Source organism: Hyperolius riggenbachi, chromosome 2 (genome assembly GCF_040937935.1).
Source record: "Hyperolius riggenbachi isolate aHypRig1 chromosome 2, aHypRig1.pri, whole genome shotgun sequence".
Classification (NCBI taxonomy): Eukaryota; Metazoa; Chordata; class Amphibia; order Anura; family Hyperoliidae; genus Hyperolius; species Hyperolius riggenbachi.
The window spans coordinates 250940781-250964733 of record NC_090647.1 but is presented as its reverse complement, the minus strand read 5'-3'; the positions used below and the strand labels follow the sequence as shown (position 1 = coordinate 250964733).

The 23953-nt window shown below is 43.1% G+C and overlaps 1 protein-coding gene across 1 annotated transcript in view; it reads right to left on the bottom strand.

Moving 5' to 3' along the window:
- The window catches only part of MYBBP1A (MYB binding protein 1a), an 80033-nt gene that overhangs the window by 1823 nt on the left and 54257 nt on the right, over positions 1 to 23953 (bottom strand). The window contains exons 20-26 of the mRNA XM_068268498.1: positions 21570 to 21704; positions 18856 to 18940; positions 16748 to 16879; positions 13714 to 13782; positions 7852 to 7965; positions 5829 to 5930; positions 671 to 795 (exon numbers count right to left, since the gene is read on the bottom strand). Of these exons, the coding sequence (XP_068124599.1) occupies positions 671 to 795; positions 5829 to 5930; positions 7852 to 7965; positions 13714 to 13782; positions 16748 to 16879; positions 18856 to 18940; positions 21570 to 21704 (762 nt within the window). The remainder of the gene's footprint in view (positions 1 to 670; positions 796 to 5828; positions 5931 to 7851; positions 7966 to 13713; positions 13783 to 16747; positions 16880 to 18855; positions 18941 to 21569; positions 21705 to 23953) is intronic.

Below are 23953 nucleotides of genomic sequence, written 5' to 3'. Positions count from 1 at the left end.
AAAAAAAATATGATATAAGGATTTGTATGTGTAGTACAGCTAAGAAATAAAGCATTAGGAGTAGAGACATAAGTCTAATATTTGTTTCCAGTACAGGAAGAGAAAGAAACTCCAGTTATCTATGCAAATTGCCATTGAGCTCTGCGACTTTCAAAGTGATAAAGAGCTCTGTGTTCTGAAGGCTGTTACCTTAACTGTATTGTTTATTTCTTTTGCAGTGAACAGTTCAGGACAGGTCAAAAGTTCACTGCCTCTTCTTTAAAAATCATTTAGAATGCTGAGTAGTGTGTAAACTGCAAATATTAGAGAATGATGCAATGTTGTAAAAAAAAAAAAAAAAAAGCTGTATAACTGAAAATAAAAATATGAGAATTTAGCTGGTCACCATCATGTGAACAATAGTGTTTCACTTTTGTGCAGGCTGACCATGACCAGGTAATCTGAGAAGACCAAAGTGATCACCTGATTAAATGATCATATGAACTGTCCTGCAGGAGAAATGTGTCTATTCCAGCTTTAACACATGCCTTGAGCAGGTCAACTGTACATGCGAGACTGGAACCTGTACATACTAAACTGGGAGCAACATCTGATTATCCATAGTTCAGACTGTACACAGAAACAGTTATAAACTTGTTCAATTCAAAAATAAATTAAGATTTTTACATACGCAAATCCTAACAACGTCATCACATTCCAGTACATGTCTTCTACTCGCACTGGCCTCCCAAATCCTTCCTTCTGGCTCAGATCTTGGAGAACAGGATGGAGCATTGTCAAACTTATTTCCAGCTTCTGCAATTGAATCAAAACAGGTTGCAAATGTAAAATGGTAGAAGCTGCAGTACAATTAATATGTATAGTAGGCATAAGCAGACAGTCGAGCTAGCTGCAGATCAAATAACCCACAAATGTGTTAATCAGTAAGACAGCAGTTTCATTGGCAGCCAATGCCATGTATCTGCTAGCATAGTTGTTAAGTTTTTATTAAAACGGTGGTAAATTATGAAAAAGCAACAGTGAAGAAATAGCAATAACCAGAATATTTACTCTAAAATTGACCTAACAGGCAAGTTTTGCCAACATGAAACTTTTTGTCTGGTTATGTAACAAATATATGATCACCACCAGCTCATGCAGCTGATCAAAACACCTCCCTCAAGATGATCATGAAACATCAGAACAATAAAAAGGCAAGATACAAAATAGCTGAGCTTATAACATTTCCATGTGATAATTTAAGAGTAGGAATTCAGATTATTATAAATGCTCATTATTAGCAGAATCTATTCAAAGAGGACCAATAGTTAAATCAACACTTTACATCACCTTAACACATCTCAATGTACGCGAAACTAAAGCATAAGAGGGTACGCGTCACTATTTAGTGCTCTTATCCCTGCTATGCTCACTTAAAGTCTGCATTTCACATGTTTTCCGGATGCAAGCTTTTGCGTTTTTATGCAGATTTTAAATGGCAATGTTCTTATGCATCTGACAATCATTACATGGGAAATGGATGTGCGGTGCAGAAATCTGCAGCATGCAATCCATATTTTTTCTGCATCGCACACACACAAAGTCGCATTTAATGGAAATGGCCCCATTGACATGCATTGGTATCATTTTTAATGTGAAAAATTGCATTACCAATTCATACGAAGTGGAAACTGGCCCTAAATGCTTGCATACTGTCACCCAGGAATGATGTATTTATTAATATTCGTGATGTCATATAAACAAAGATCTTGTTTCCCATATAACTTAGAAACAAAGAGCAGTGCTTTTTCTTCATAGCAAAAGAAAGTGTAAAAAATTCTACTCAAACTAATAAAATATTGTAACTACAGAATATATAGAAAAGCAGGTTTTACTCTGGGTGACATGTAATGTACATTAGAGAGAGAATTCAAAATGATTGCCATGATAAGGTTAATCTCCATGCAGGGAGGGCATGTAGCCAGGAACTGTGGATGGGAATTTCTGTGACTAGTGATCACCCCGGATTTAGGAAGTCAATGAATGACTAACAAGGATGCAATGTAATGTTACCATCTCAAGTCTGTGTGCCAAAAGCTCTCATACACTATTTTGTAGTGGACTCGATGTCAAACTATTTCCTATAAAACCAGCAGGAGCTATCCAAGCACAGGGCAATCTGCCTGTCATTGCAAGAATTCCTTCCCCCTGGGAATTCCATGCAGAGCTGTTGAACTACACGTGATGGAAGTAGATTTAATATAGCAGTTACAGAAACAGCAATCAAGATAGCTGCAGTTTCTGTTATCTGTGCTTGGTGGCTCTGCTCATCTTTTTATCAGTAGTAAAACAGTACTGAGCCAGGAAACCATCAGTACTATCACTTATGCTGTGTCACCTTTCCCATGAGAAATAAACTTCAGCAGCTCACATCATTGCTATTTTCAGTAAATAACTACGTACATTTTGTTTCCCCCCACGCATGCTGGTATTCACCTGCATGTAAATGAGCAGTTCAGCCACCTGTGGAAAAGAAGCCTCAGAGTTGCCATTTTGCTTTTTAGAAATTTTGTAAATAATTATCTGCAGGGCTGATACCGCACAGTAATGATACATAAACTCTAAAGCCTCATACACATGGGACATGTCACCCAATCTCTCAGGACAGGAGGACATTGCAGGGCCAACACTATACAGACACATCGCTGGCCTGCAGGACCCACAGAGCAATGTGGGAATGACTTCACAAGGTGAGCGGGGAAAACAATATTTTTGGACAGCAATTGGCCGAATCGAACTGGCCGACGCATCAGCGGGCAATGGGGGCTGCTGTACACACGCTAGATTCCCAGCAGAGGTGGTCATTGTTGACCACCTCGACCGAGTTTCATCTAGCAAGTCTACGAGACTTAACTATTAGTGTCACCATAAGCATCAAACTCAATTCATATGGTGCCACTGCGGGCAAAGAGTGATATTGCATTTAAAACACACATAATTATTAAAAAGTCTATTGGGACACCCAAAAACTGGTCTTAGAGTGCAATAGAAACAGACAGTAAGGGCCTGTACACACTTGTTGCGCTTGGGCTGCGTTTTTAAAATCGCAAAGCCTTCATGAGAATAGAAAAAACGCATTGCACCAGTATGCACAGGTCTTCACGTTTTCATGATTTTTCAAAAGACCTTGCGATTAAAAAACGCATGCAATTTTAAAAGTGCAGCGCTAGCGCAGCAGTGTGTACAGGCCCTAACTGACTATGGTAGGGAATAAACTGAACTCCTCAGAGGACAGGCAGTGACATGACTATGTACTCTGCATGTGCTGCGGAAGATGCCAGCACCATATAAATGTACAATAATAATTATAATACCTGCAATATACAGATATGTTGCAAGTGTATACGATTTCTATGAAGAAGGGGAATACAATGGAATGGCACACAATGGAGTGGCTTCCAGTGAGGGGTTAGTGCAGGAAGAACGTGCTTGCTCATTGGCATCTTTTCATCTGAGAGCTGCTGAAGACTGTAATGTTCTATCTCAGCCTTATCGGTCTGCCAACAGCGCGTACACACGTGCTACTGTAGGCAGAACGTCCGCACAGTGGGAGGGTCTGGCGGACCCGTCGTTTGCGGAAACATGGCGTGTGTACGCGCCTTAACAAACCTTTGTGTTGGGCTAGTTAACATGAAATTGTAGTTCAGGCACCCAGCAACCAAGGATTGACTGCCAACTGACTGCTGCATATAAAACCAAATGAGATTATCCACATGGGCAGCTGACACCAGCAGTCCACAGGCAGTGAAAACCATATATGTATGTAACTTCTGGGTTGGAATTATAGAGCACAACCACCTCCAGCTTCCTGCGTATATAGCTCACCTAGTGGATGACTGCTGATGGACTGCCGTTTGTTAGCTATTTGAACGAACTAGCCCTAACCCTGAACATCATAGTAAATAAACTAAGCGCTTTAAAGCAGAACTGAACACAGAACGTCCTCTGGAGACTGCATGTAAAAGATAAGCAACAGCATAACAACCTTTAAAGAAAAACATTTCTTAGTTACAGCTTACAGAACTCCTGCAATAAGTCTGCAGTATGTCTACTTCCTGGTTTCATGAAAGCAGAGAAAGGGTTAAAATCCCGTGTTTACATATTAGCTGTGTCTGCTGAATTCCTGTGCTGACAAAGATGACAGCTCAAATTACACATGTGATCACTTGCAGATGAGGGGGAATTAGAGAGGCTCTTCTCTCTAAACACACACATGGTGGATTGCTTTGTGATTTCCTTGTGCCCTGTTAAAGAGTTCATGTCCACTTTAAAAACATCACAAAGAGACAGTGAAAGGTAAGTATCTCCAGAAAAGAGCTTTAGATGTGCAAATAAAAGGTTTGATGAAGGAAGTTGTGCTAACTGTGTAAGTGGAATTGTTTATGTCAGAGTTCACCAACCCGGTCCTCAAGGGCAGCCAACAGTCCAGGTTTTGCAGGAAACCACAAACATGCCTTGAGGACAGGGTCGGGGAACACTGGTTTATGTGCTATCCGTAGACTTCATTAAAAAAAAATGTTCTTGAGCCATTTCAGAGATGGGGGTACTACAGTTTAATTTAAAAAATATTCTGTTTTATCTTCCCCATCCACATTTACTCGTATTTTTATTCACATTATCATATTTCAATTAATTTTAACACATGAAACCAGAACACACCTCTAGCTTTAATGTATTACCAATAAAAAAAAGGAGCAAAAAGACAATAGTAAAGTCATGCATAACAGCCATGCTCTCATTACTGCGACTTACAGCATATGCTGCCCACACAGGCAATTAAAATGTGACACCTACATGACCAAGAAGAAAGCTCCCAGAAGCAGCATACGCATTACTGAAACATCAAAGAACAACTCCAAGATGTGTTCTATAAAAATATTCCTTTATGTATAACAAGTGGCTTTCCCTAGCTTGTAATCAGCTTTTAAATATCACTAAAATAGTTTTTCCCCCTAAAGATAAAATTAGGCTGGTTTCACCATAAACCACAGTCACAACATGGATGATCAATGTGGATCTGATGTATGATCCACTGTGGCCATCCCAGTATTCTCATGGTGTCCGTTGTAATGAAGTGCAAGGGAGACCTCCAGAGTCCCTCCACTGCTCAAAGAATGTTGAAATATATTAATAGGGAAAACAAAATGAATGAAACAAAGTACAATCTTATAGTAAACTCTGATATGGTAAACCTCTGGCTATAGTAAACTCACTCCCCAGGGCCAAACCATGCACTTGTATGACTATAGAAGAATGTATGACCAATCTTGATGTAGTAAACTTCTGATATAGTAAACTATTTGACCAGGTCCCTTGGAGTTTACTGTAAAGGAATTCTACTGTATTGGGCAGAGTATGAAATATATTTTCCTTTGTGTCATATTTTATAAGGTACAGTGGAACCTTGGTTTGCGAGCATTATTTGTTCGGAAACATGCTTTTAATCCAAAGCACTCATATCAAAGTGAATTTCCCCTTAAGGATTGATTTGTTCCACTTGTCTAAAGAGTTTATAATACTTTGTATCTGCTATACAAACCACATAGGAACTCTGCATGACTACTGCTACATCTAAATTGATAACACAAAAACCCATCCTCTCCACAACCTCAACTTCACAGTGCGTCTCTGTGTCCTGAACACATACATGTAAAAAAAAAAAAATAGTGAGCTGTGTTTGTTGGCCGATATTATACAGTACATCGGAGTCATCTTGTGCCCAAAGGACAGCTGACCTGTGTTTTTCATTTAATAAAAAAGAAGTTTAGAGCTGGAAGAGTCTTACATACCTGTTGATTTATGATCTTGAGTAGGTAGTTCAGTAATTCAAAGCACCTTATCAATTTCTCTTGGTCAACTTTAATTTTGATCTCTTCTATAGCTTGTAATGTCTGCAAGTAACATACAAACACAACAGTGTAAGAGACAACAGTGCAAAATGATTAAGAGAATCAAAGAGCACGAACTCTGAATAAACCCTGCACCAAGATAAGTGGAGGACAGTTTAGAGTAATTATAGTTAGAAAACCGGTGGGATGTGAGCTGCTAGAGCAAAGTGTAAGAAACTCGAAGAGATTGACAGAGGAAACTAAACGTGGCCATACATGCACAGATTGCTGCAAAATGTGGCAAACAGATCAATCTCGATCTGGTCTGCATTTAATCAGAGAAGGATTGCATCACTGCACACAAATTTTAATAGATTTCACCATGAAAATTATTGAAACTCTATCAAACCAGTGTTGCACTGTTTGATACAGTGCGATGCTATGGGACATCAATCTACCACCACCGCCCAATCGACCAAAATTTATTTAGACCGATTTTTGCTGCAAACCCATCAGAATTATGATCGATGCTGCATATTGTGCTATATAGATTTACAGCAGATTAGATCACAGGGATCAAACCTGCTGAGGAAAAACAGATGTGTATATGGTCTGATTGGCAGATAAGGATTAGTGAAACCTGCAGTGAAGGTAAAAAAAGACCATTAGCTCATTCTTGTCAAGGTTGCATTTTAGGCAACTCTTAAAGAGAACCCGAGGTGGGTTTGAAGATTATTATCTGCATACAGAGGCTGGATCTGCCTATACAGCCTAGCCTCTGTTGCTATCCCAAACCCCCCTAAGGTCCCCCTGCACTCTGCAATCCCTCATAAATCACAGCCACGCTGCTGACAAACAGCTTGTCAGAGCGGGCTGTGTTTATCTCTATAGTGTCAGTCTGCTGCTCTCCCCGCCTCCTGCAGAACTCCAGTCCCCGCCTGCATCCCTTCCCTCCCTGCTGATTGGAGAGAAGGGACCGGAGCTATGCAGGAGGCGGGGGAGCAGCTGAGACTGACATTACAAATGTAAACACAGCCTCACAGCACGGCTGTGATTTATTAGGGATTGCAGAGTGCAGGGGGACATTAGTGGGGTTTGGGATAGCAACAGAGGCTGGGCTGTATAGGCAGATCCAGCCTCTGTATGCAGATAATATTCTTTAAACGCACCTCGGGTTCTCTTTAAAAATAATCAAACAAACAAGAGTTTCACTTACCTGGGGCATCTACCAGCCCCATGCAGCCATCCTGTGCACTCACGGTCACTCATGGCTCCTCCGGTCCCCCACCGCCAGTTAGTTTCGTTTTTGCCGAGTCAGAGTTGGCGGCCCGCCGACTCAGCGTCTGCAAAAGCGAAACTAACTGGCGGTGGGGGACCGGAGGAGCCATGAGTGAACGTGAGTGCGCAGGATGGCTGCATGGGGCTGGTAGATGCCCCAGGTAAGTGAAACTCATTTGTTAAGGTTTCCTTTAAAAAAAAAAGAACGTTACGGTAAGGCACAGAGATAACATCAAATGGCCTGTGACATTTTTTGGTTTTTAAAATACCTTCTGTATTAAGAAGGGAAAATTCTATTAAATCAGAAGTAATGTTTCCTATTCTGGTCTCCAGAATGAACAGAAGGACATTCTACAGATCTCACTCATTTTCCTCATTTACAGTGTTTATGTAGCACTAGTATGTCACCACCTAACAGCTAAGAATGTGCTGTGGATCCAGCTCAGGAAATCCTCTCTGCATTCCAGACAGACACCTGTCAGCTAGGCAGACTGGATGGCGCACACTGGCCATGTAAACAGCTCTCTATTGACAGAGAAGTGAGTGTCCTAAAAGAACACAATGCATCTCTGTGCCAGCATTCCAGAGAACAAACAATGAGAATATCATTTCCCCTGCAAGTTGTAAGCCCCAGTAAAAGGCTGGATATTGTACAGGTAGGATTATGAAATGCTGCCGATTAGTCACACATTATAAGTCAGGTTACCTCAGTGATCTGTGTCACACTTTCTTTGATCAGATCCCGCCACTCTGATTCAGACAAAGACTGCTTTAGGGTGGGATTCTGTAGCGATTTCATAAGAAGAGTACATGCTTGTCCCTAAGAATGAAAAACAATGTTTATTTTCAATAGGAATAGAAATTTGGGTGAGGAAACATGAATAAAAATAAGAACTATCAAACCTTGGAGTACGACTTTCAGTAGTGAGCTGCTATACAAGAGAAAGTCTACCAAGTAACAGTAGCCCCACCTGCAAAGCCTGCTTTTTAAGAGCTGGTTCACATGGGCTGCCACGTTTAAACGCTAGCTTTTGAAGGCTTTTGGTAAGCTTTCATGAAAGCCTGCAAAAGCCAGCTCTAAACGCTCCCATTCAACTTGATTGGGATGGCGGTAGATCCCAAAAAACGCTGCATCTAAAACGCCGCTCTTAACAATGCAAAAATGCCTGTGTGAACCAGCCCAAAGTCTATGCACCCTTTTATAACTTTTGCTCATCTACCTTCAAACTCTTCCACTAACATGCTAGGATGAGCAACAACTTCCCCCTTTATTTACAAAACATCACCCTGTAGCTTTCAGCCAGGCATTTGTTATCTCCTGCAGGTGGGTAGCTGCATCATCACAATGGCCTGCGCTCCTGCTATCTCAGGGCCCTGACACACCGGAGCGCGCTTTGCAGGCCGTTTTATTCAAAACGCCTCCATTGACTTACATTCAAATCAAAATCGGCGCAATCGTGGTTTTTTCAAAAATCACAATCGCTGCTGTTTTGCTGCTATTTTAATGTCATTTACCTTGATTTAAAAAAAAATAAAATAAAAACGACCCGCAAAACACTCTCCAGTGTGTCAGGAACCTTACATGCACTGCAAATTAGAGGACAGGGGTGGCTGTTACAACCACTGACCTTTCCCACAGTACTGTGAGTGTTGGGAGGCATGGTTTTGGCAACTGCTGTGGCAGGATGTGGGAGTGATGCAGCTACAATAGCTGAATACAATTCTCATTATATCTGCATGCCAGCTATTATTAGTATCTCACTGGCCACCTCTGCGTCAGAACTGGAAATGTGAAGAAACTATCTCACTAGATCATATAACACATTCACAGATGTGTATCGTGAAAGCATCCTGCAATAAGCCATGGTTACCTTACTATATAAAGGACAGTATAATCCCCATACAATATAATCAGTCCTGCAGTACAGAGCTCTTTTACTTGCTCAAGTTATAAATAAGTTGTTAGACATCTAACACACCAGCGAAATCTTCTCTGTGTCATACCAGTCTTACTATATTATTACATTGTGTCCCATTCAGAATCTTCCTGGCCATCTTTTACAAGGAATGGGTGTGAGGCTTAATGGTTGGGTGTTACTACAGGGTGGACCAGAGGACCAGACATCAAGCACTTTCAGATCAAACTATGCCAGCACTGTTCAGTTTGTTAATACCTTTGCTCCAGGGAGGAGTAGGCATTACATCTAAATCACCAGCCCACGACTATTACATGTACAATTACAGCTTAGTTATTTGTGTACTAGACATTCCTACACCTCCCCAAATCCCTTTCCAGCCACTTGAATTCATTGTTCTGTGGTTTTCACACAACTGATGTATGACTCTTACCAGGGCCGGCTTTAGGGGGGGGCAAGAGGGGGCAGAGCCCCCTCAAATAGACTTCTTGCCCCCTCAAATATGCTGCTGCTTCCTGGTCCGTGGAACGCAGTCACGTGACGTCTCCTCTATCTCCGCTATGCTGTGTGCAGGGGGCGGAGATAGAGACACTCAGTAGCCTGGTTGGGTATCACATGGGGCCAGGCAGCCAGTGAGAGAGGAGTGAGACACTCTGCTCTCTCACTGGCTGCCCGGCCCCATGTGATCCCAGCCAGCCAGCCAGCCAGCCAGCCACAAGTATCTGTATCTGTCTGAATGAGAGCGATGGGCGCGCTGGGGAGACATGAAGGAAAAGAGGCAAGTGATTTACGTCTCCAGTCCCAGCCGCCCAGCTCTCTGCATACACAGGACACAGCCTGTCAGACTGCCTGTGTGCTGCTGATGGACGCTATTTGTGTGTGGTGTACGAGTCCCCTGACCTCCTACACTGACCTGAGGACCCTGTGCCCACATTACTGTGATTGGTGGGCAGGGGATACTCTTTTATTACTAACTGACTCCTATCTGCAGCTCAGGGAGCAGGAGCAATCCGCACAGAGGTCAGGTATACTCTGTGTAATGGCTCACCCCTCTTCCTTTCACTATTCAGTCTCACTGACTGACCTGCCCTCTGCTCTTTTATCTGCTCTGCTCACTTCAGCCTGCATTTTCTTTTATTAACCCTTTCATTGCCTGTCCTAGCTTCTTAAGCTTTGTGTATCCTAATTTAATCATTTGTAGCTGCTGCTGGTCTCCTATTAAGAATGTTTTAAAGTGTACCAGAGATGATTGACACTGTTGTATACATACCTGGGGCTTCCTCCAGCCCCATGCGCACAGATCACTCCCATGCCGCCGTCCTCTGCTGCTGCGGTATTGGGTCCCGTTAGTTCTGCCAGTCTACCCAAGAGAAGTGCGCCCTCTACGTATCTCTTCGGTGGTCGCTGGAGAGATACGTAAAGAGCGCAGTTCCTCTTGCGCAGACTGGCTGCGACTGGCTGAACTAACGTGACCCAATACCGGAGCTGCAGGCAGCGGAGGACGGCGGCGTGGGAGCGATCTGTGTGCATGGGGCTGGAGGAAGACCTGGGTATGTATAAAACAGTATCAGTCATCTCTGGTTTCCTTTAAGGGTGCCATACATCAGCAACTTGGCAGTGTATTTTTGGTGAAATGCTGTCAGATCACATATTTTTGGGGGATGCACTACAGCAGAGCTCAAACTATCCCAGCAGACCTTTAACACCACTGCTAAAGTCATGTATATTTGGCCCCACCCATGACCACGCCCACGGTCGGCTGCATGACCACGCCCATTTTTCAGCGCGCCGCGCTGCGCGCGGCGCAGGGTTTTTTTTGTGCCCCCTGCAAATTTCTGTCTGCCCCCTTATATGTGCCTGTCTAGAACCGGCCCTGACTCTTACCAGAAATAAAATATACATATGGAAGCTTCAACTGTTCAGACAATTATTAGGGAAGAAAATTGGATTTATTGTTAACATCACAAGTCACAGAAAAAGGCCCACACAGCTTCAGGCTGAACAAGCTTGATATTAAAGCCATTTCCTACATTAAATCCTGCAATTAGTCTCTAGAAAGAGCAGCTTGTAATAGGTGTGTTTTGTACTAGTCACTACTCTGTACTTCGTCTCTAAATAAGAAAAGGTAGAATATATTATAGACTTTTGTTATGGGACTATAATAGGTGTACAAAATCACCTTGTGAAGAGAGCTGAACTTGTTTTTATCTCCCTGATCCACCCAGCAACATCCACAAAGGTGGACTGGCACAGGAGTAGGTGGAGGGAATTTATACTACACAACAGAAGTCTGAGCAGAGGATGGGGACCTCCTGCTGCTTAATGGACACTTCAATATCAACTATATGTACTGGATTAAAAAAAGCTAGCCATATATCATTTTACTGGTATTTTATAGTCAAAAATAAATAGCTATTATAAATAGCTTGCTGTTTGTATGTTTTTTTTGTGTGTATACAACAATGCCATTACATAGTATTACTAACAGAAACTGTCAGATGTAGATAAGTAACGAGTTTCTGATGTTTGCAGCTAATTACTTGTGCAACAAAACAGGCAGTCTGTATTCCAATACAGAACTGTTGCCAAAGCTGCAAAGAATGGCAACTTACTGCCTGTTATGGAATTTCCTAGCAAAGTTTAAAGTGAACCTGAGGTGGTTTATAAGGGGAAAAAACATGTTACAACACCCTCTGGTCATATCTGACAGCAGTTGTCAGATATGATCTCGTGGCAGAGCTTCCTGACATGTATGAGCGTTGCCATTCTGCACCTGCTCGAGTAACTGCCACGCCAAACAGTAAGCCATAGCCACTCACCCACAAGCAGCACCGTACTACTGCGCTGCTACGATTGTACTCGTGCAGGTCAGTGTGGCCACGCTCATGCACATCCTGCCAAGATCGAATTTCCTTGGTCCATTTTCAAGGTACATAAATTTGAATACCGAATTTGCATAATCCTGCATCAAATTTAAATTATTTGCATCACATTGACCAAGAAGGTATGATGGGTCAGGAAACTCCACAATCCCCACCATATAACCAAAAGTACTAGTAGTGGTCATTGTGTTTGGTATAAAATGCAATAAGGGAGAACTATGTAGCGGACATTTCTAATAGAAAAAGTATGTGACCGTAATATCATGAGGCTATTTCAGCTTTTATTCGGACCGTATAGTAATTGATTTTCAGCTGTGCATGAGATTTAATTTTACACAAAACTCACTGAACTATACTGGATATAAAAACGTAGCTATTTGGCAAACCAAACAAGAATTCCAGGACATTGCAGGTCACCATGTATACCGTGAGAATGTGTGAACAAGGAAATTCATCACTCCAGTGGGCACAATTTTCAATGAATAGCACTCCACACCCCATGCATTGAGGAGCAGCTGTAAAAAGCCTTGAAAGTATGGTGTATGCAGCCTCCAGCAGCTTATCAGCAAAGCTGTAAGTTTTATTGTCCAAGAGGGAAGAAGAAAATTTCTACAGCAGCTCAGTGCCTGCCAAAAACGTTGCTGGCCAGGAATGAGTCCCAGTGACAATGGATGCAAGGAAAAAAGCACCAGTCAGCACAAGATCGCAGAAAAAGTCACTTTACTCAGGATCTATCTTGGTATGTTTCTCTAAAGTCATCATATACTACTAGATAAATAGAATTAGGTTTGACAAAAGGGAACCAAATAGATAAAAAAAAATCTATTGAACGTGAAGACCCTTTTAACTGGTTTTTGTGGTTGAATATCAATATTTCCTTACCTAATCTTGAGGGCCGGATGGGTATGGGTGTGGGTGTGTGTGTGTGTGTGGGGGGGGTTCCTGATCTAACAGCATACGACGGTGTATTTTCAATGTATCTAGGGCAGGGGTGTCAAACTCAAATACAAAGTGGGTCCAAATTGAGCTCTGGGACCACGTCTCCAACCTCAATGTCTAGTGGCTACTGCTCTCCCTTATAAAGTTCCCTGGTGTCTAGTGGCCCTCCCTCCCCTATACTGTTCCCTGGTGTCTAGTGGCCCCCTTCTCTCTCCTATACAATTCCCTGGTACCTAGTGCTTTCCCCATATGGCTTCCCTGGTGATCCATGGATTACCCTCCAATATAGCTTCTCTGGTGGTCCTAAGTGGGCCAAACATAATGCAAACTGGGGAAAACACCTGAGGGCCAAATCTGATGGCTCCAAGGGCCAGATCTGGCCCAGGGCCGGAGTTTGACATGTATGATCTAAGGCAAAGTAATGCAGAATTGATGGGACATCAGGGTTATCACTAGCCAGTTACTAGTTCTGCATGATACAGAAATAAAGCCTTGTTCACACAAACACACATACATGAAGGACAAAGTGATTGGGACCAAGTGCTGTACAGACACGTCAACAGGCCATTCTGCTGCAAAGATAATCTAAGAAGGTAATCAGACAGTCTGGATTTATCGCCAATGCATTGGGGCCATCATACACTCAGCTGAACACTTCGGCCAAAAAACATCTATCATGTGTACAAATCCTTTACAGGCACCCAGGAATAAAAGGAATAGAAGTGCCCAGACTACTTTTATACACTCAATGGTAAGAACCGTATCAGTGCAGCACACTGTCACCTGTAGTAAGGCATAACGTAATTATAATACACATATCCATCTACTCACCTGTTGATGTTGCCGAGCTCCATCCTTAACAGACTTCATTATGATACTCAGCAAAGGTCGACATATAAACTGTAAACAAACGAAAAGCATGAATAATCTGTATATAAAAAAAAAAAAAAAATGCTTGGATCTTTCTATGGTCCCATCTGGACAACTAAGTGCCTGTTTGTTACCTGCAAAATTGATCTCAGGTCTAATATAACTATTTGAAACTGAAAAAAAGATATGCTTGTTAAAATTATAAATATATCACAAAATTAGGTAATCTACAAACCTCTCAGGTGCAGTCGGTGAGGGGACACGACATACACTTCATTAGGGGGATCTACAACTGGGAAACCATTCAGTTGGGTACTGGCTACTTGCAGTGCACATTTCTGCCAGTTTCAGGTTTTCTCAAGCTTATCACTCCAAGCCCTGTGTCTATCCTATTTGGTATTTTAATGCCTTAGGCTAGTCATAGATCTATTATAGTGTTCACCTGATTATTACATAAAACCTGAATGTTACATTAGATTTACATTGGAGCTGTATGTTGCTAGACAGCAAACACACACGGTAACAGCGTGTTCTAGGGCTAAAGACAACAAAAATCTTCACGTCTTGGTAAAAAAACGGCACTGAATCGGCCAGCTGGTGCCCAGTATCCGACAGACACACCACTTCTGCATGTTCAGGACAAAAATAATTAAAAAAGGACATGGCACTCAGTAGCTGTGCAGCAACAAGCTGTATTGGAGTCACAAGATACACGACATGTTTCGGGCGGAGCCCTTCCTCACCTTGAGGAAGGGCTACGCCTGAAACATGTTGTGTATCTTGTGACTCCAATACAGCTTGTTGCTGCACAGCTACTCAGTGCCGTGTCCTTTATTATTTTGTTCTAGGGCTAAGTGTTCTCAAAAATTATGCTGTGAGACTGGTTGATACTAAAAATTCATTTGAAATTTTAAATCAATCAGGGTTCTATCCCCTTCAGATGTTGCATATCTCTAAGCAGAGCTAAAGTAAACTTGTAATTAAAAAAGTAGCAACTCAGGTGCTAACCTAGGTAGAGGAAAACCTCAGGATCCTCCAGAGGCTTCCCATTTCCTCCTCAAGAGCAACAATCCAACGCTGGGGCCTATGGAAGTTTGTGGCCATGCTTAAAGTGAACCTTAAGTCAGAAAAAAAATGAGTTTTACTCACCTGGGGCTTCTACCAGCTCCCTGCAGCAGTCCTGTGCCCTCGCAGCCACTCACTAATCCTCTGGTCCCCTGCTGCCAGCTAGTTTCGTTTTTGCCGACAGGCCCGTCAGGACTGGCCACGCGTAGCTTTTCCGCATTCCCGACTGTAATTAGCGCTAGTGCGGGCTGCAACGCGTACAACAATACGCGTTGTCGCATATCTATGCGTTCGTAATGCGGCAACGCGTATTTTTCTACACTTTGCGGCCCGCAATAGCGCAAATAACAGTCGGGTATGCAGAAAAATCTACGCGTGGCCAGTCCTGACGGGCCTGTCGGCAAAAACGAAACTAGCTGGCAGCGGAGGACCAGAGGATTAGTGAGTGGCTGCGAGGGCACAAGACTGCTGCAGGGGGCTGGTAGAAGCCCCAGATGAGTAAAACTCTTTTTTTCTGACTTAAGTGTCTCTAAGTCTGTGAACGAGGGTGGCCGCATTGCACCTGCGCAGTAGCACGCAGTTACTCTGGCTTAGCAGAAAAAAATTAGCCCGATCGGTCTGTGTTGCAGCGTGAGTGTGAGGTGTCCTGCACAATGTGGCAGTGCTTGTTCACAGACTGGATTGTGCCTACACACTCTTCAACAAGCCCTTGTCAAAGAGATTTAGGAAGGGGGAGGGGTGGAAGTGTCCAAGTGTTAAGGTAGCTCCTTCAGCTAAAATTCCAGTTTAAAAATATGGGTAAGTGACCTGAAGCAGCAGAGCTGTATTAAAGGACACCCGAACGCTTTTAACAGCAAGGAGCCATGGAGATGGCGCTGGACGTGCTGCCACTGCTGACTCAATGTAATCGCTTTTATATATGGGCTGCCTGTAGGCACTCGCCTAGAGTGCCTATGGGTAAATCCGGCCCTAAAGCAGTGTGGTGAACTGTGTTTAACCTGAAATTCCCTGTCTGCCCTTTTTGCTGCAGACTGCATTTGAAAAAGAAGCAATCTGCAGCTACAGGGTGTTCTTACTGTCCAGGGCCTCAGGAGAGGAGCAAATTGTGGCCACAAAACTGCTTTCTTGCTCAGTGAGAAGGCAACCTGGTATCACTTTTTCTGCTGGGAGATGGTGTCTGACTGGAGAGCTATGCCAGATACATGCTATAGACCCCAATCCAGCAGCTATAACTAGGTCACAATTCACGGCTATCCTGCAAAGGCAATCCGAAACTCTATTCACGTAAATGGAGCTACAGATCCCCACATTAGGGCAATTACAGTAGGAGATCAAAGCACTGATTACCACTGCATATAAAAAATTATACCTATGTGTGTAAAATTTGTGAATTTTCTGAGGTCACATCTACAAAGAAACAACCATCTGGAAGAATCACCACTTCTTTAATTACCAGTAATGGGCCATATTTATAAAGGAATGATATGATTATTTATGGTGGCGATCACGAGTTGTCAGCATAAGGACCAGTCTCCACTTGCATGAATTTGCAGCGTTTCCTGGCATGCAAATTCAGATGGGGAAATATGCAGCCTTTTGAAATCAACAGGCTGCTTGTTCAATTTGCATGCCAGGGGAAAAAAAATGAAAAATCGGATGGCATGCTTCATTTATTCCACATCCCATGCACAGCTACAAGGATTCAGATGCATCTCGCATCACAGCTGTGCCGGCATAGCAGCTCCCAAGTCGCATGCCCAACACAGTGGAGATCCAAAGTTCTATTTACTTGAATTGACTGTAAAATCGACTTTAGCAAAAATTGCAGTCTGGTGGTGGTTGCGACCCTGGGGCCTTAGAGAAAACTGTTGACCATAAACGTGAACATTTCTGTCACCTGACAATGATCACAGAATACTTAAGTACTTACTGGAAACCGATTGAAGAGATCCAGAAACATTGCAGCTGTTAGGGGACTGTTCCTCTTGGTCATAAATCCTTTCAGGGATTCCTCATAGAGTTTTGTGACTCGCTGAAGGTCCAGACAGCCCAGGCAAACTGTCTGAGAAAGCAGTCAAAGCATATTTAACGTTTCGAAATAAGACATGAACCACAACTACGTACTTTTTTGTACCAGTGCATTCACTCAGCAGCATGAGCAAAACATCACAATAGCAACATGCTAAAAATGTAGCGTCATGGCTATCATCCCAGATAGGATATTCCTCAGGGCTACAGGGCTCTCTTGACTATCTGGGGGACTATTTTACTATCTAATCTTACAGACCTATAGATTATCTTATGCTGGGCATACACGGCTTGATTTTGCCTCTCGATTCTGCAGGCGATTCTCTTATCTTCCGCTCGTTTTTTCTATGTTTTCCCATTGTCCTCCATGCAGAATCGAGCGTGGAAACGATCAGGCGGGAGATCGGACATGTTGGAAATTATCGAGCCATCTAAATGGCTCAGAATCGAGCCGTGTATTCCCAGCATTACAGACCTTTAGGAAACCTGGAGGGAAAAGGAACATACAGGCCTTCACTTTTAAAAAATTGTATAAGTATACATTTACTGATCCATAGTAAGTATGCAGGATTGGATGTTCTGACTTCCTGTGACTCCACTAATTGCATGCTTGTTCTAGATGCGTGAGTCAAGGACCTACAGGGAGGTTAAAAGCACATCATCAGCAAGGCAACTAGCATTTTGTAAAGGAATAGGAATGGCAGCTCCTATAATGCTCTCTACAAGTTATCTTTAAAGTGAACATGACATCTGGATGGGGTTTTCGTTATTTTTTTTAAATAAAACTGTATTATTATGCCCGATTATATGCTTTGTCTCTCATTTACTGTTGCTCACTTCCTGCCTTGTCAATTTAGTTTCAGTCAGTGGTAGCTGCTCCATGTACAGTAAGGATTTCACCTGTACCTTATCATCTGGCCACAGCACTAGCTGCTACCCAGGTGTAGTCATTTCTCATCTTTAAAGGTAGTAAAAGCTAAAACCCTCTGTCCAGGGCCAGATTTGTACTCTTTACTGGCCAAGGCCACTGTCACCAGCTGCCCCCCCCCCCCTTCAGTATAGGTGGCCAGATGGCCCCTCCCCTTTAGTACAGGTAGCCTGATAATCTCCCAGTACAGGTAGCCAGATGAACCCTCCCACATTTCTGTCCAGTATAGGTAGCCAGATGACTCCCTTAATCTCTACCCCCCTTTTCAATATAGTCAGCCAGCTCGCCTTCACACCACAGCAGCCATCAGTGTTACTCATTTCTCCGCTCGTCTCCAGTGCAGAAGCTTCCTCTTCCTTTCCGTCTCCAATGCTGCCCAAGTCCATAGCTGCCGGCCACAATGCAAACGTGCACAGAGAGCAAGATGGCTGCTGCACAGGTGGCTAGCAGCATAATACTGTGATCAGGTGCTTGCCTGATCTCTCTGCATTGCAGCATGTGCAAGCTTGCACCAGTTTAGCCTGCTGCTTTGGTGCCGTTGCTTCTGTGGTGCCCTAGGCCATGGCCTTGGTGGCCTTGTCCTAAATCCGGCCCTGCCTCTGTCTAGGCTCCTCATTATGCAAATCTACAGACTCTGGAAGTAAGCTAAATATATGCTATAAAGTATCAGACAACAAGCTTACGTTTTAAGACATAAACATTTGATTTTCATGACTCGGGATTATCTCGCATGTAACATTACTGTGGATATAGAGGTGACTACAGACATTACAGGATCCAGTAATCTATGGAATGGAACAATACTTGGTGCTGACCACTATTGTAGTTCTCATAGCTAGATGCCTGCTGCTTGTTCTACTTCCTCCTCCTCTGTCCACAGAGCAGAGCAAAAACTGTATTATTGCCAAATCATCACCTGAAAAGATCAAGATTTTGGCAATAGTAATCTAGTGCCTGCTGAAAGTACAATAGGAGTATAGATTAGCTCTAAATCACTATGAAAATGACCAGAGGTTAGAAAGTCTCTCAAGCTACTGTGCAAAAATAACTCTGCCATGTTCTCTGATGATTTCATCACCTACTTGTGAAGATGAGCCCTTATTGCTGCTCTCTTCTGCCTTGTCAGTCACACTGCCCTTCAGTACTTTAAACAGGTAAAGTGAAGCACTGCAAGAAAAATCATATTGTGAGAATAGCACAGGACAGAAGGTTACATGGTTATTATTGCACGTGTGCCAAGACAGTATTGGTTTTTACAGTAAAATCTTGGATTGAGAGTAACTTGGTTTAAGAGCATTTTGTAATGCAAGCAAAAATGTTTGTGAAATTTGTACGTTATATACAAACAAAGTCTTGATATACAAGCAAAAAACAGTATACATGCGGCACGTCGTCACAACGGAGCCAATAGTTCTCCCTTCGGTGCTGCAGGATTGTACTTAATTGTACTTAATCTGAGTGTAGAGAATGTGCAAAGTCACATTTCCATGAAATCCTCAAAAGTAACTCATTGGATAAGTTTCTTGTTAAAGCCACACAATAAAAAAGGTTGGGGTGATCCAACAGATGGCAATGATGCTGTTAGTTATAGTAAAATAGTATGAAATAAAAATGTCACTATAACTATTTTTGGTTTGTGGAACGAATCAACTGGGTTTCCATTCATTCTTATAGGGAAATTTGCTTTGATGTAAGAGTGCTTTGGATTACAAGCATGTTTCCGGAACCAATTATGCTCGCAAACCAAGGTTCCACTGTATTTTCCCATTTGCAGTACATGTCACTAACACTCAGGATGCATTTAAAACATTTATCCACACTTAAAGCCACAACTAAGATTAAAGTGGATCTGAACTCTTGCACAGGACACAAGGAAAACAAAACAGAAATGTACCCTGTATGTATTTAAATAGTTTGGCCTATGTAATGCCCCCTCATTTGTGTCTAATCACTAGTTGTAATTTGATCTTCCCCCGTGTCACATGACTGCCTATGGCAGATAAACTCATTTGAAAGCACATTATGTTAACATTAGGTCTGCTTCCTTGAATCAGGAAGTAGAAACAGCAGATTTATTTTAGGATTTTTATCAGCTGTAAATGTTTTTGGTTTAAAGGTTAGTATGCTGTTGTGCACATCATACAAAAAAGAACTCTTAAGAGATCATTGGGGGCAGTATGTCCCCCACTCAGTAACAGAGAAATTAAATGCAATTGTAGTCATAAGAAAGACAGTAGATTTATACATTTGACTAGTGACTGTCACTAATACCGCCGTGCGCATGCGCACCCCCACTGCGCGCCCATCGCGCACGCGCCTGCCGCACGCGCACACCCGCCCCTTCTGGCCTCGTTCTCCTCCTCCGGCTCTCCGCAGCGTCTCTGCGTCTGTCCCTGCACATGCGCAGTGCAAAAAAGCACTGACACAGGGACGGACGCAGGGACATTAGGGTTTTATTATATAGGATACACTAACCTAATGGCCTATTAGAAACTCTCTTCATTATATACTTTAGTTTGTAGTTTACAAAACACCATGCCCATTCTATGCTGTCCTGCCTTGATTCCTACAACAAGATGCTCTAGATGGAACAAGGCAGAGGAACACCCAACCCTTTCCTTGCTCACACTATGCTCTTATGGATAGACATATAACATGTATATCACACTTTTCTCCTGGTGGACTTAAAAGCTCTTCAGTGTTGCAGCCACTTAGGGCGTGTGCTCCACAGGTGACCAGGAGCATTAGGGAGCCTTGCCCAACGACAGCTTCATGTACTGGCTTGAGCCGGGTTTCAAACCCTGGTTAAAGGCTCATACTCTACATCAAAGGCAACAGCCTTAACCAGTTAAAGGATTTTAGGATAAGAGAGCATAGAGCTGACTGAAAAAGAGATCAATCAGTAGTGATGTGAAAGTATTATGGAGCCTTGGGGAAGACTAAGGATCCTCCAAAAACAAAAGATTTGCCACAGGCTCTGTTAAGGTCAAGCAACAGCAACTCTGGACCGCAAAACAAAGAAATCCAGACTGTTGAAGTGGACAAAAATGGGTACTGCCATGACATGACGTGGGCATGGCTAACTAATGTAAAGGAGTAAATCTAAGGAAGTACTGAGTTTCCGCCCAAAACACAGTTAGGCCTGGTTCACACTGGAAAGGTTGAAAACTGATACATTGGTTAACGCTGGATCCATTCTGGTATGGTCCGCTAAACACCGTTTAGCCTGCCAATGTGAAATGGGCCTTAGGCAGAGTCACTCTAAAGGTAATTGGCCAATGGTGCCCAAACACTTAAGAAATCAGTGTTTCCCCCATGATGTGGTGAAACCAGAGATTCACATCATGGATGTGCAGACTTTAAATCTAAAGAAACTGTGTGATGCTATCATGTCAATGAGGACCAAAACATCTGAGGAATGCCACGAAGAATAAGGCAGGTTGAAAGGAAAAAAAGTGTCAAAATCAGTACTAGCAAGACGTCCCAAATAAAGTGGCTAGTGAAATATATCAATTCTCCTGTTATTGTATTTCTTTTGGTTAATTTACTAGCATACCATTTAGTAACCCCCTCAAAATGCCAAAACAATAACCCCAAAGTGGCAAATGCAGTTACTATGACCCTCAAATAATGAATGCAGCAAACACTAATTGCCGCCCCCCCCCCCCCCCTTTCCTTTCTATGCCACTGAACCTGGCCTCATCAACTTGCAATCAGCAGGTGACTGATTCCATGAAATATCACAGACAGCTGAACATAACACAAAAGCTACCCAACTACAGTATTCCTTCCTCACCTAAAACAGTAGAGAGCCACAGAGGAGTCACTTTGTTTAGCAGCTCTCTTCACCAGCCGCTCCATCATATCATGCAGATCATCCTTCAGCTCGGAAACATCCTTGCAGTACTGTTTGTTTTTACACAAATCGTTCCTGTAAAAATAGAAGACATTATCACTCTGCTGGTGCAGACAGAAAACGGTCACTGAGCAAATCACATTATGGAGAGAAGCTGCCATGTTAACCGCTGGACGGAGACAGAGACACACACACACAGAAACACACATACACACACAGTCAAAAACTTTAAGAAAAAAAATACTAAAAAGCTTGGATGTAAAAGTAAGCTACTACAGTTTAATGGCAATAGCAAGAAGTGCTGGAATCATGTAAAAATATATCAAAGCGCTATAGCTAATAAATCAAGTCCAAGTGCATGTGGAGTGCCCTACCACAAGGTCAGGCAAAACTATTAAAATCTATATAAAATCGTTTAAGCGCACATCCTAAAATGACAGAGTCCACATACGCAGTATCTTGGTTCAGTGTATCACCGCCACCATTGACACCCCACAGCATGCAAACTCACCAGAACGGGTGAAGTTACATCCCACGTGAATGGGGCGAAGTTTAAAATCCTGCAGAACATCACTTGTAACACGGTGGGGGTGGTATACCTACTATGGTGTTGGTGCGGAAAACAATATGTCGGGTGGACCACCAGGGCACCGAAATACAGGGTGATGGAACACAGAAATATCAACAAGGGCTTTGGCAGACATAGTGTGTCTGAACACTTTAGGACCCACCACCAATGCAACCCTGGGGGTCTACACTTTTGTGGAGTTGAAAAAAATGGATTATGGATGGAGGGGGTGCCATAAGGTGCGACGAGACGAGATGGATTTATGGTATGGGAAGTTTGCAACCAGGGGGGTTGAACGTTAATCTGGACCTTAATTGTTTTATCGCAGATAATGAATATGCATATATACATGGAGGGTGGTCCAATAATAACAAGGAGAAATAATAGGACGCCTCTAGTGTAAATAGTAATGGATGTAGAGCTGATAGGAGGTGTAGAAGGTGGCTAAATAAAAGCATCAACCGCAATAAATGATGATTTAAGAAATCATGAGCCATAGGTGAATTTAAAATTGATTTTAAACAGAAATGTATGTAATTGATTGTGTATGTGATGTAAACGGGCTGTTCCTCTTTGCTAAGTAGGTTGTAATGTAGTAGTATAGGAGTGGGCGTAAACCAGCAGCATAGACTTATTTTGGCTGCAGTGAGAGAGGGCCAAATAGTGTGGAATGCACCCACGCTGATAGCCAATGGGAGAGAGGGACATGGGCAAGAACAGACTAGGGGAGGAAATAGCCAATAGGAATCCTGCATGAAGGTGGCCAATCGGAGCGCAATGACGCGTAGGAGGCGGCCAATTGGCACAGTATGGAGGCGCCGCATGAAGGCGGCCAAGTAAGGCGTAATGACACGTATGACGCAGAGGAGGCAGCCAATCGGCGCAGTAAGAAGGCGGCCAATTAAGGTGTAATGACGCAGAGGAGGAGGCCAATCGGCGCAGCATGAAAGATACAAATATCCTGGTAAAACATCCAACCCCCGTGCCCCTGATGAATCACGAGGCAGTGACAAAATCGATAGGGTGGGCGGTTGGACGTACCAGGAAGTGAACGGCGGGAGGCGGTGGTGTCTGCAGGCTGAGTGGATGAGGAATAGTTGGATATAACATCAGCAGCGCCCTGCTTGGCAACGGGGAGAGCCCGCAAAACTCTACGCGTGTATAAACTTCTGGACCATGTGGGTATATTTTATAATAAAAGTTCTAGGAGTTTTAACAGAGTTACACTATGCAAGCTATTTCTTCTAGGTAATATGCAAGGAAAAGATGGAGGTGATTTAAAGGGATATCACTAAAGTGGCACCAGGACCCTGAAGCACCAAGGCTCCTGGATTTGTGCATGATTGGCCAGTCTAGCAATGGCCAATACATCTGGTGAGTCTGCAGGCTGTGGGGTGTCCATGGTGGCGGTGATACACTGAATCAAGATACTGCATATGTGGACTCTATGTCATTTTTAGGATGTGTGCTTAAACGATTTTATATAGAAGTGCTGGAATCACCTTTCAGCCCCAGTCCAGTGATGTCCATCTAGCCCAGTCATGGGCAAACTTGGCCCACCAGCTGTTAACGAACTACAACTCCCACAATGCACTGCAGGAGTCTGACAGCCACAGTCATGCCTCAAAGGCAAATGCATTGTGGGACTTGTAGTTCTGTAACAGCGGGAGGGCCGAGTTTGCCCATGCCTGATCTAGCCACTCCACCTCCTGCTCCTTGGAGGCAAGTCCAGTGCTGCTGCAGCTGTGGGGGCATA